The sequence below is a fragment of the Seriola aureovittata genome, chromosome 14 (genome assembly GCF_021018895.1).
Source record: "Seriola aureovittata isolate HTS-2021-v1 ecotype China chromosome 14, ASM2101889v1, whole genome shotgun sequence".
NCBI lineage: Eukaryota > Metazoa > Chordata > Actinopteri > Carangiformes > Carangidae > Seriola > Seriola aureovittata.
The window spans coordinates 19,415,735-19,429,166 of record NC_079377.1 but is presented as its reverse complement, the minus strand read 5'-3'; the positions used below and the strand labels follow the sequence as shown (position 1 = coordinate 19,429,166).

The following is a 13,432-nucleotide window of genomic DNA, read 5'->3' as shown; positions in this document are numbered from 1 at the left end:
CTTTTTCATACAGTTTCATATGGAAAGGAAGTAAAGCCTGAATACCCAGTTAGCGCTGGCTAACTCTTCTTAAAATTAAGGAACGCAGCTTCAAGGTTCATTCTCAGGTTGGACCTATTCGGTTGCAGCACACTATGCTTGGCCTCCTAGCCAGCGCTCAGCTGAGTAAACAGATGGGCCGAGGCTACCGCATGAAATCAGTGCTGTGGGGAGGATAATTGGACCGGACTATTTCCTGGGGTGCGAGCCTTCCTTGTTTGTGTTAATGCTACAGAAAGGAAAAAGATCTCTCATGAACATGCCAAGTGGAAAGTGGGATAGAATAAAACGCTGAGAAATGTGGAAGTATGTAGACACAAGTATTTGATTACTGCTCGAAATGTAATATCTGTTTGTCATTTCTGCCCCGCCCCCCCCCATTTTCCTGCATCCCCATTTCCCGTTTCTCCTCCCAAACATTCTGCCTCAGTGTCATCGAGCCACCTCAGCGTTTGATATTCTCTTTCTTGATCTCTCCCTTTGCCATCCCCAGATTTTGGGCAGGCCGACTTTAAGCGGGGCGTTGTGTCGATGAGTGATCTGCGGGTGGGTGCGGTGCTGACGGGCCGCGTGGACAACACTGCTCTGTTTGGGGCTTTTGTAGATATCGGTGTGGGCCGATCAGGCCTCATCCACAAGAGCAACATCACCCTGGACAAGCTGCCTGTCAGTCAGCGCCGTCGCAGCCTAGCTCTGGGACCAGGAGAACGGGTGGAGGTCCGGGTCCTGAATGTGGACCTTCAGAGGGGACGGATCGGTCTGGATCTGATTAGGGTTCTCGAATAGAGTCACTTAATTCCCATAATTAATATTACACAGAGCAAATTACTTCATGATGGTTACAGTGATTGTGGATGAGAACTAATATGGTTCTTATGATCAGATAAGAACAAGGCATTTAAACAGGCAACCCGTTAAGTGTATTTATAGGAATGGTCCTTTATTCTTTGTTACACGCATTCAACCAATGTCTGCATTATTTGGGAGGGCTTGCAATTTTTAATGCAGTATCTGCTTGTCTTCTTCAAAAAATGGTTCAATGAAAGACTGTTTGTTGATTTCAATTCAACTCAAAACAGCAATTATAAGTCCACTGAAATAAAATCAAGCCAAACTTCCTTACAGTTATGTTCATGACTAGGAGTCATGCTCTCAGGTTGGATTTATTCTCAGCCTGAATATTACTGCCTGTATGTTTTTAGGAGTAGTGCTTTACATGGAGTTCAACACTATACTTGAATGCCTGATTCAGGGCAAAAGTTTCCATTTTGATCATCAACTTTCTGGCTGGCTTGCTATCTGCACACAGTGCTGTTTACTGATCGGACTGCTTATTGAGATGACACCCATGACATTTGCACTTTAGCAGTAATGCTAATGACTTCATACTTGAGCTACTATTGATTCATTTTTATAAATAGAATAATACTTCAATGTTATTCTCATACTTAAATAGATAAATAAAAATTCAACTCATGTTTTGTTTTGTACTGTTGTGAACACATTTTTGGATTTGTGTTGTTCAAAGTAGACTTTACAGTATTTGTGGTAACTTAAACCACCTAAAGGACACGACATGTAAATCAAATGAGGTCAAAATGAAGTTTTGACATTAAAAATATTTCCTGTATACCTTGCGATCTTGATGTTAATTGTCTCAAAATGAAGAACTCAGGAAATTACGCACTCAGTGATGTGATCTAATTTACATGGTAAAGGACGGGCATGGATGAGAATGGAGAAGAGGGAGGATGCAATGAAGCATGGAGAAAAGGAAAGTGGGAGAAGGTGCAGTGGATGTGTGAAATGATGGAAAGAGGAAAGAAGACACCAGTTAATGATGATTTTTTTCTTCCAGACAACAGGAAGATGTGAAAAAACAAAATGGGTGGGCTGGGGAGGGGGTGAGCAGAGACAGGGAGAGGAGGAGGAGGAGGGAGTGTTTCTATCTTCCAGACTGCAGTAAAGCCTGAAGGCTTTTTAGGCATGGTCCCAGACACAATTATCCCAGGACACACACACAAATACACTCTAATCAGCTGCTTCAAAATTAATCCCAGACTCCCCATCCACATTATCTAATTTGTTTGTGTTCATGAAACTGGAATAAATAAAAAAAAACATAAAATATGATTCTGAGAAGGCCTGAGGTCCCCTGTGCTAACCCTTATACTGAATGTAGAATACCTAATCACCGTTAGTGCTGCTGCTTCAGTATCTCCCCTTGGGAAAACAAATAGAATATATTCTAGACACAAACACAAAGAGATGTTCGATCAAGATTAATCAGAAGTGGCAGTTTGCTTGGTGATGATCTGAGAAAACTACACACAAATTCAGACTAGATTCCCATACTTTATTTCATTGTCTCCCTTTACTCACTCATTTTTCAAAAGGAATTTCATTTTCTAATCAAGGTTTTTTATTTGACGTTAACTCCCTTTGTCATTTTGTTGTCTTTTATTTCTTTTGATCTCATTTACTTTAGCTCGGCACAGTCTCTTGCTTTCGTGTTTCCAGTGGGTTTTTTTTTTTCTTGAGGAACACATGTATTTGTGCAAGTAAACACAGTTTCCCTCAGCATCATTCCTGCTTTTCCCACCTTTAATCTTCCTCCCTATACTAAACGTGAGCGCGCAGATGGGACAGGCAATCTGGCCGCCAGCTACTGTTGCCCCTTGGAGTTTTTGTCAAACATTGACCAGTAATGAGCCTGTGATAAGAAGCAGAGCGGCTGCGGGAGTAGTTGTGTAGTTCTCTGTTACCCTCTGCTGCACTGTTTCTCAGCTGTTGTGTTATGGATTGAGCTCAGGTGTGCCTTGCGGTTTTTGTGAAATATGAAGGAAATTGATGGTAAGCAAGCTGCTAAATGAATGTCACACACATCTGGCTGTTTGTTGTCTCATAAGTCTTAGGCTATTTAAAGAAAAGTTAACACAGAAAAATATCCCAAGCGGTCATGCAGGGCTCTTTTTCATCAGCTTTTGCTCAAGATAAGCCATGGAGACGCAGGTGGATCCAAAGTCATCTCAACTTCTTTTCACACAGTAGCAGAGGGAATGTCTCTCACAGCCAGCAAATGCATCCTGCCGAGCGAACATTGAGTAGAGAATATAGCTTTCTCTGTTGATCTCTGATTTCTCAGATCACCTGTCAAAAAAACAAAAGTAAAACCCTGAAGACCTGCAAACAATGCCTGAACGCTGCAGTCCGTCTTATGTGGCTGCTTTAGTTTCAGATACAATGGTATACTACAGTATTTAAAAATGTATTTCTTTTGGTAACACATTAAAAAATTTTAGGGCATTTATGGTGGAAATTCAAGACACAGCAATAGAAGTCTAACTTTGAATGTGCTTTGTGTCTATACTGTAGCCTGTATTGGAGCAACCTCCTGCAATATTATCAACAGCAGTGTGTAAGAGTGAGCTTATGGCTCATGTCAATGACTTTGTCTGACAATCAGGATGAGCATAGCAGAGGCACACAGTGTCTTTTTCCAAGAGATAACCCACTAGCTGCACTATTGATAAGCAAGTAAACAGACTTGCTACATTTGTAGTACCTGCTATCTAAAAGTAAAGAGGGAGAGTATTACACTTCTAGTCTTCATTGCTCAGATGCCTGTGCTGTGAACACTGTTTTCTTTTGTGTTGTTCCATGCCTATGATTGCCTCAGTGTGACACAGTGATTAGCACTGGTTTCTCCTTCCAACAGAAAATAACTCCATTGTAGCGTTGTGACCACTGACATCAATCCAGTCTCCTTTTGGATGTAAGTTTTGTGGGAAAAACTTTTCTCTGTGTTCGATACACATTAATACTAACAGCATTACCAAAGATTGTACTCCCGTTAATATTTGGTGGCGGCTCAAATCGGCATTTCACTTTATTGAAACCTACTGTTTGGCAAACTCCCTGTAGCTTCCATGAATAATGGCCTTGCACAACAGTAAGCTACAATCAGCTCTCTATTGCTTTTAACTTTTCAGTAAACTCTTCTGTCGACCTCTGGGACATATCTTAAGTTTTGCAGCATAGATCACCTAAAAATACTTTTCTACTTTGCCAAGCCATTTTTGGACCAGATTCTGGACTGATGGTTGGACACAACAGGACATGAAGATGTCACCTCGAGTTTCTATTGTGATGAGCATTTTCTGACATTTTATTTACCAAACAATTAGTGGAATAATCAGCAGTGTAATTGATAATGAAAGTAATTGTCAGTTGTAGCCCTAGTTTGTTTATTTTTCATATTTATAAGAGAGAGTACAACAGGACATAAGTTCACACCCTTTATAACCCACACACTAACACTTAATGTGTGAGGACATTAGTGGTAAAAAAGCAGAGCACAAGTCAGAGGAGTTTTAACGTGTGAAGCAAGAATGACATTTACTGTCTCATTTGCTGTAAGTTAAATGCAGTCACTTCTAAAAAAAAAAAAAAAAAAAAAAAACTCTTTCTTCCTCTTGTTTTCGAGTGTTGGGTGGCACATACTGAAAAATTCCAGAAAGCCAGGGGGTGAGAAAGACTTCAGGCTTTTGGTATCACTGGTGAAAAACAGGAGTAAAGTATAGGCAGGAGGGTAGTGGAGAGATGGATGAATGGAAGTAGGGGAGAGAGGGATGGAATGAGACAGGAAATGAAAGGCTTTCTCCGGTTTCACTCCCTGTGACCTCATCAGTGTGATCATGGGTTTTATGAGCTTTCCCTCTCGACGCCCACACACCACCTCACACGTGCCAGGACACACATACACACTCACACACACACTTCAGGCAGTATATTTCATTCACTGGCTCAGAGACAAACACACAGTACATGTGTTTTGGTCTCTCTGTCTGTTACTTTTCTCACACTCTCTCCGTCAACCTTTCACATACTTCATCACACACCAGGACACCTGACAAAGTAGACACTCGGAGTCACTGACACACAAGAAAATAGTCTTTAGTACTGATCGCATTAGTCTTTACAGGGAAAGTATGATGCTCTGTGTAATGAAATGAAACTAAGCAAATGTGATGTGAATATATGAAAACCATAACATTTACATATCCCACATAAGCACTTTAAGCATGTGAGCTCACAAACACATTGAAACACTACAGGGTTTTCTAAGGAAAGATGTTGTGATTTTGTGTATTACACCTCACCAACAGAGTTTACAAAGGCTTCCGTAGTGAGGTGAAAGGTAAATGGCAGTGAATGAGTGAGTCGCTGATAAAATGCGAGCAGCTCATTGGGGGAAGATGCAGCTTCTTTCCTTCAAAGCCTTTCCTCTTGCCTTTCTTTCCCCCAGGCCATCCCTTTTTCTACTATTCATTTCCCAACTCTTTGCCAACCATTTTTAAAACCACCACTACGTCACTAACAATTCGCAGTCTCCGTCAGCTTTGCCACTTATCTCCACAAAGTGGGTAATGCCTTAAGACTGTGTGTTTGTTTTAATCAGTATTAAGTCTGCTTGAATGTAGAGTGGAGAAGCAGGTAAAGGGAACCAGAGGACGGGGTATGTCAAGAGGAAAGTTCCCTCAGCAGTGATTCCTGCCTGGGTAAATGTTTTCATAGGTGCCAGGTGTTCACCAGCCGTCCTCCACAGTCTCATACTGTACATAGAATATTATTAATATTAAAAACTAATATTTTGACTGACTTTGTTTTTGCATTGCCGCAGTACTTGTATACCTTTTTACATACAGTAGAAACACACAACAAAGAAAGTGGAGGTGAGCACAGTAATAGACATATCAGGAGAGAAAGTCGGACCGCAGCAATAAAAGAGAAAGTAAGATTAGTGTAACTTTCTGATTGCCAGGTATGCCAGGGTCAACATGTTGGAGGAGCCAGAGAAAGAGATTCTTGTGTATTTAGATTTTGATGAAATAACTTCAGCGGCGTTAGCCATCATAAATCATTTTACTCCCACATTGAGGCTATATTTACGACAGCTTATTTTGTTCTTCCTGCTTTAATGGACCGTGCACACTGTTATAAATTAGAACATTGCTTTATAAGATTTGTGAATGAAGGAAAGAAACAATATACAGGGGCTGACCATATATATGTAAGCATGAAAGCGTTTCTATACATGTATGTATATGAGCCTGTGTAAATTTACTTCTCAAATCTTTGTCAGGATTTCTGCCGATACTGTCTCTCGCTGCGATACCAGTTAAAATCTGTGTACCTCACTGTGTGGAGATAACTTTTCTTCTGTAAGGTAACATTGATCCAGGAAATTCTGTGGCACTAGAAGGTTGAGTTGGCAGCCCAAATTAATGGATGGAACTGTTAGCAGAGAGACAGTGAATTTTGTAATGACATTGAAAAAGAAACTGTATGCAATGTGGATCTGTTATGTCATGGCTGATACACCCGACCTGCTTAATAAGGTCAGTAGCGCGGCCAATACCAATCCAACATATCAGATTTATCCCTATCCTGAAAAGGAGATCAAAAAATCCCAGGAAGATTAACTGCCCTCTAATCTTGTGTTGTGTAAAAAGTAAAGTAAAATACAGACATGTGTGTCTCAGATGCTGTTTGAATAAGTGTAGTATTCCACCAATAATATTATGTAAAGTGGGAGCATTTTTGGCCCAGTCTATACAAAGAGGAATATTATATTACACTGAACATTTTGAGCAGTTTGGGCACGTATCATGTTAAGCTAATACACTTACGTTGATTGAAGGTTGTTATAGAAGTCAGATGCAAAAAGTCCACCACTTATGCTGAACTCCCACTACACACAAACATACACTATACTGAATAGCAAGTTAAACACACAGATACATCTCTCTATACATGGCTCCCTCCAGAGTAACACAGTAAGATCCGTTCAGGGACAACAAGGCCTCTTCCTGTTCCCAGGTCATGACCGGGGTTGGTGGCTTATAGTGATTGACAGCTGAGTGTTTGGGTTAGACTGCCACCTCTGGGTATTTACTATAGGCAAAGCCTTTTTACACATCCAATAGAGAACACTGGTGAGATCTCATACACACAGACTTATAGAGCCGCATACACATTCACACAAACACATATGGACATAGTGTCTAGGCACACCCCCTCCATCCTCCATGCTGACACACATACACATATACAGAGAGTGTATGGGCATATCTCACCGACACATCTTCTGGTCATCCCACAGGGAACCCAGTCTGAGACCATAGCAACCTTGTGTCAGTGGGAGGAAGGAAGTGGGAGCTTAGGGGGAATTCATTTACACTTACAAACAGTTAAGTATTGGAATATTCCAGAAAACTTCTGTTTTAGTACAGTTCCTCTGGACCATGATTTTTTCCCCTTTTCTGTGAGAAGCTGGGGGGGTTATATTAATTACAGCCATGTACTGTAGCTTACTGTTGTATTTTCAGTATGGACAGCAAAGAGGCCATGAAAATTACTCATGATCGGGCCCCTATGGTTATATGATCTAGTAGGCTGCATTAAGTATGGAGATTGATGTCTCATCAGCTCTCCTGGACAATGGAGAGCTCTCATTGAAAATGAAATGAAAATAACATGGACAAATACAACAGACCCCCAGTCATGGTTTGTTACAAACCATTATGTGGAACAAGACTTTGACTTTCTCGTTATTTTACTTGTGGATTAAAATCTTCCATTTTAGTGTCATAAGATGTTGTGTCATAACCATTAGCACTTCAGACCACTCAAGTTGCAACTGTTAGCACAGCTGCTACTGTATGAAGGGCCAAGTAACATCTCTAGTCTGTGTAGACCCCTCAGGGCAAAGACAGGGTTAGCTAGCAGTGGCAGTTGTTTGTTTAGCTGCGTATTTCAGCAAGCCATTAATACTGAGGCCTAATAGTGCTGTCAGTAGCATTAACACACATGGGAGCAATTTCCTTAACACAGATTACACATGGATTTAGGCTACCAAAGAAGTGCTTCCTGGACATGGATTTAACCTGGAGTACAAATCTTAGGGGTGTGGCGCACCTTTTAGGGAACACAGATAATAAACCCAGTGAAAGTGATTTTGTAAATTCCCAGTAGCCATATTTTAAATGCACCTGTAAGAGGAACTAAACACTTTAGGAAGGCTCTGAAGAATAATTGATGGCAAATCAAGGGTATTTTCACACCTTCTGTAAGTAGTTTACTTTAAACCCTGCAGTTTTGTCAAATGGATGTTCCCATTACATTTGAGTTCAAAGGAAAACAAGTGCAACTTGGTCCTCGCGGTTTACCTCCCAAGCTGATCCAACAACAGAAACCACTTCATACTATGGGTTAAGCACAAGATACTGAAATGCACTTGGAAGCAAATAAAGTGACTTGTAATAGAAAATGTGAACAGTTATTAGTCATCAAAATTTCATTAGACTAACAGTAAATAATCGGTCCACCTTGGTGGCTAGAGCAACTTTAGGTAAATAATCTTACCTTATCTTGTCTTTTTATAACAAATCATTGTATAGTTGGGAGGAGGAGTGAGGTAGACGGTGGTGAGTGAAACTGCTGCAGCCGTGAGCAACAATGGGATAGTTTTTCATGATTGTTTTCCATATCCATCATTGATTTCTCTGTTTTTGCCTGCCCAGGTAGTGTACCATGAAATGAGCCGTTTTCATCTAGTTTACAGTTTGAAACCTGCGAAATCATCCCATTCATAAAGTAGCACGACACAAAACACTGCCTCTCTTGTGAGGCTGTAAGTGCTTCAACTGCGCAGATATATATTGTTATGTGGTGAACGATATTTGGCGCGCTCACAGCAGCTGGATTTCACAGGACATTTTGTAAACCCCCATGGGTTTCTGTAGCAAAGCTGAATTCAACACAGTGGGCAGCACACTCAAAAATAGCGGTAAAGGAGGAGTACATTTTTGCACCAAATTTTTCACAGATGTGCTACAACAGGTCGGCTCATAGATACATTCCTTTTGATTTGCCATATATCTGCGCTAAAGGTAGCAATCTTCCAGTATGTCGTATGTATAGTAGATTAACTATTGTATTAGTGATTGATTGAAAGGTCTGAAAGTTTTGATTATTGTTTCAGAATTTTAGCTAAATCCACAACAAATTAATAGTTTGGTAGCAGACTGAATGGGCTACACACAGGTTAGGGTTAGATTGACTTTCTGGGTAGGAAGGATGTGAGAGATTATGTTGTTGTTGTACTAGTGACTGGACAATTGTGCGGTGAGCCTTTCGGTACATCATGGCAACCAGGTGAAAAAAAGCAGCGGCCGACTGTGTGTGTGTGTACTGGTGTTCTGGAGAAGTATCGTGGATTGAAGTGCAAGAGGGTATAGGCCATTTCAAATTGTGAGAAAATGGGAAAAATGCCAATGAAATAAAATAAAACAAGGTAGCAAACTGTTTAAAAGTAGATTTGGTTACACTGGGTATATGATTTTTAAAGGAAAAATGGTAGGGGTACAAAATTGACATCCAAGAAAGGAAACCATTTTTACTTGTACATTGTAGCCCAGTGACAGTGATGCTTTTCCAAAAAGTACAATTCACTTACCTATTTCCAGAGAGCGACTGAGCCGACCTCCTACCAGACAGAAAACTAGAGAGGAAAAGGCGAAGAGAATATTCCACAAAGAGTTTGTTTAGCTGTTTGCCCCTGGGGCTATTTCCAGTTGCTTTTGTTTGTTTTTCTCCCGTTTTGAGTCCTGTGTAATGGTGGAGAAATGTTGAACAATTTATTTCCCTGCAGAGGAAAAATGGCATTTTTGAATGAACCCAGACAGAGGAGCAATGCAGATAGATTTTCTTTTAAGTCTTTTCTTTCTCCAAGTAAATATTGAAATGTATACTACATAGTTCACCGAGGAGGAATGAGATGAGACAATTTACTCTTTGGTAAATAAAATCACTAGCCTGCCTTCTTCTTGAGCAATTTTTCAGCCTCCCACAGTGTTTCCCAACCAGGTGTGTCCTAGAATATGATACAGTTGTACACAACGCAAATATTGTCTAGCCATTGGGCTTGCATGATGTACTATACACTAAAACTTCAATGTTGGTCAAGTGAGTCCTCGCAGCTTGTACTGTTTACAAGCTCTTTACAGGAATGAAACGGCAGAGGTAAACAAGATTTTTAGTAAAAATTGAATTATTCTTTTCTTTTCCCTAAAATGGCCTTAATATAATCCACGGGAGTTGATTTGTTGATGTGCACTCCCTCAAACTTTTTTGAGCTATACTTTCCAAATATTAATACCATTAGTTATGTTGTATTGTGCCAATTGATGGAATGAAGGTTGGGAAAAAATACACCTTGTCTTTATTGTGCTGTGATTTATAGCAGTCTCAAAGTCAGTCCAGATACTGGATGAGCCTTCAGACATAAACACAGTGTCTCGACTTGCCTCCTGCTTTTTGATCAGCAGGCTGAAGGAGTGGCACAGAAAATATGGCCATCCTTTTGATAAAAGCCTACAGGATAAAATTCCTCAAGACAATAATCCATCTTGACTGAATGAATGTAAAGGACTAGAAGGTTATCCTAACTGAATTACCCTAAGCAAACACATAAACCTCTGGAAACAATGTGACTAACAAAGTCAAAGGTCATGGCAGGATATTGTAAGGACAGTCACTTCCTCATCTGCCCATATGCTGATTTGACACGTGATTTGAAAATGTAGACACATGGTTTCTGACACAACCAAAATGTGACATTGATGCCAGCCATTTACAGCCTCACCTACAGTCATGTTGTGAAGCAAATGGCTAAAATCTGTGACCTTCTCATTTTTTGACTGCAGTTACTGCTGCCACCTGCTGAAGTAGTAGAAAAAGTGGGCAAGAGGAGGTCAAAAATAGATAAATATAGAAATAAACGAATAAATAGGTCAAGCTGCTGAAGACAAATATGTCCTCCAGGCAGATTGGCTCAACTCGATATGTTAATATTTGTGATCTTTGCTTACACGTCAGATTTTTTGCTTTCCCCTGAACAAATGTCTTGTGCATTTCAACATTACCAGTCGTGTTTGATGATTTCTGTGGTCAGCCAGTAACAACATGAACTTGGCCCGGGCAAAGCAGACTTACAGTCTGATTTTTCAGTTCAGTTCCAATATAAATCTTGCCATGGAAAAGTATGTCAATTCTGCTTTTTGTCTTCTGTTAATTTATTGTACCTCTTAGGCAGATAAAAAATGACTTCAGAATCAGGAAAGGAAAAGAATGCCCCCCCAACTCACATACATGTGGATTCATTCCAGTGAAACCCGAGAAGGTAATTAAATATAATGAAGATCTATGTAGAACCAAATGGCCTGTGAGGGCTGGAGAGAGAGCCAGGAAGAGCTTGAGCCAGTCACACAGAGAGAGAGAGAGAGAGAGAGTGCGAAAGAGGTTCAGGAATTGTCTTGTTAGAGTGTGTGTGTGTGTGTGTGTGTGTGTGTGTGTGTGTGTGTCCACCTCACCTGCCTGTGGAAAAACCCAGTGGTTTGGTGTGGTTTCCTGGGAATACACTTCCTCTCTGTTCCATCTGTTCCACCACACGTCACCCAATCAATCGCTAACCCGATACTCATGCCGTTGTGCCAGCCAGCCAATTGTAGGAGCCATCCGTGGTCATGTGATACTCCAGAGACAGTTGGCAGCCCATTTGTAATGTACAGTTAACTGTATAATGGTATTTCTACTCCACTGGAAACCACTAGAGTTTCTGTGTGTGTGTGTGTGTGTGTGTGTGTGTTTGTCTGTAAGGCTCACTCCAATCTTTCATTCTTTAGGATTGTGCTGATAGTCTTTGACAGTTCACAGTATGTAAATGTGTGTATATGTTTGCACACAAGCTGTTTCACATTGTATTTCTATCTACATACTGTAGTTGTAACACAGTAGATATTTAAAACACGGTTTATATTTACAAAAATTAGGTAGAATCTGGTTTTGCGTCCAGCTTTAATCGTCAGTCAATGGCACTGATGTCTGTTTAAGATGGATTGCACAAAAAATGACCACAAGTGCAGATGCTTAAAGGGCATAAATCTTAACATCTGAGTGATGCACATCAGCACTTGGATAGCTGAGAGCATGTTGGCTTTTGCACAGTATTAACTTTCTGTTCTTTTTTTCTCCCCCACTTGCACGTGTACATGTTGTTGGTTCCAGATCTATTTGCATAAACATTGTCAGTATCTCACATCTGAGTTTTTTTTTTTTTAAATCAAGACTTTGGCCATGTTGCCTTGTTGAAACTGACTGTTGTTTCACCCACCATTTCCAAAGCAAACAGATTGTGATTACAGTGGAAGAGCTTGATCTGTTGTTAATGGTTTTCTAACAGTCTCAGTGACAGTTCTCAGGCTGCCACTGAGGATTGCTGTGGTGCTCTTTTAAATAGCAGAATGGCATAATGGGGTGATCGGTACAGAAGACAGAAAGTAAGCAAGAGAGGGAACTAAAATAGGGGAAATGGGAGCGTAAGGTAGAGGAGGAGGAGAAAAGAGGAATAGATGGTGCAAAAAGAGAGGAAGTGTATTTCTTGGCTTGAGTTTCTGGAACCAAAAAGCAGGTAATTGTATTGATTTTAAAATACCATGAAGTGTATGGCACTTCTGTGTGAGAGCAATCATCAAAATTTTAAAACTGGCATTAATTTTTCCTTTGGGAGAGAGCAGCTTAAATGTGAAGGGTAATGTTTGCTGCCGACATAACTGGTTTACAGTCAATTTGAATCCAGTTGGCCTCACTGACCAGAAACACCTTTACTGATTGTATAATTTCTCCACAATTGCTGTATGGACTTTTTTTATTTAGTAAATGATACAGTTCCACTAGAGAATCCTCCCCATTAACCACATAGTTCCCAATATGTACAGTAGAGAAATTGTGGTTTATCTACTTTATACTGCCCTCAAAAGTTCCCACAATGAAATGAAATAAGTAGTGTTGATACATTTACAACTCTCAGCTAACAGTCTCACTGTGCAATGTGTTGCATTTTATAGATGTAAAAATTGCAGTTGTGCAACACTTCACCTGTCTGTGACAATTCATGTGTCTGTAATTTCATTTTACAGTTCACTATATAGCGAAGTATTTGGTGACTATCATACAGGGAGCAGTTTATGAGGGAATGAGGTGTGATCTTGGATGGAAGGCCATGATTCTGCCTTTACCTGTGATCCAAATGTAATCAAAATTCACAGCATGCTGTTACAGCCTAAGTGATGTAATACAGGGACTAACGACAGACAAATAACATTTAAATTATCAATGTCTTCTGATACTATTAAACGATTTGTGTACATTTGCAATGTTTATAAAGACAGCACTTAAATAGGCACCTGTCTTATTATGATCAGTTGTCAAATACATAAAGCTCTGTTTCTTAATAGTTTTTTTTTCTTTAACATATAAACTCATGTATGTG

At 40.1% G+C, this 13,432-nt stretch overlaps 1 protein-coding gene across 1 annotated transcript in view; it reads left to right on the top strand.

The window, feature by feature from the left end:
* srbd1 (S1 RNA binding domain 1) overlaps positions 1-1,669 on the top strand; it is a 50,496-nt gene extending 48,827 nt beyond the window's left edge. The window contains exon 21 of the mRNA XM_056394583.1: positions 533-1,669. Coding sequence (XP_056250558.1) covers positions 533-825 — 293 coding nt within the window. The 3' untranslated portion in view covers positions 826-1,669. The remainder of the gene's footprint in view (positions 1-532) is intronic.
* The last annotated feature ends 11,763 nt before the right edge of the window (positions 1,670-13,432 follow it).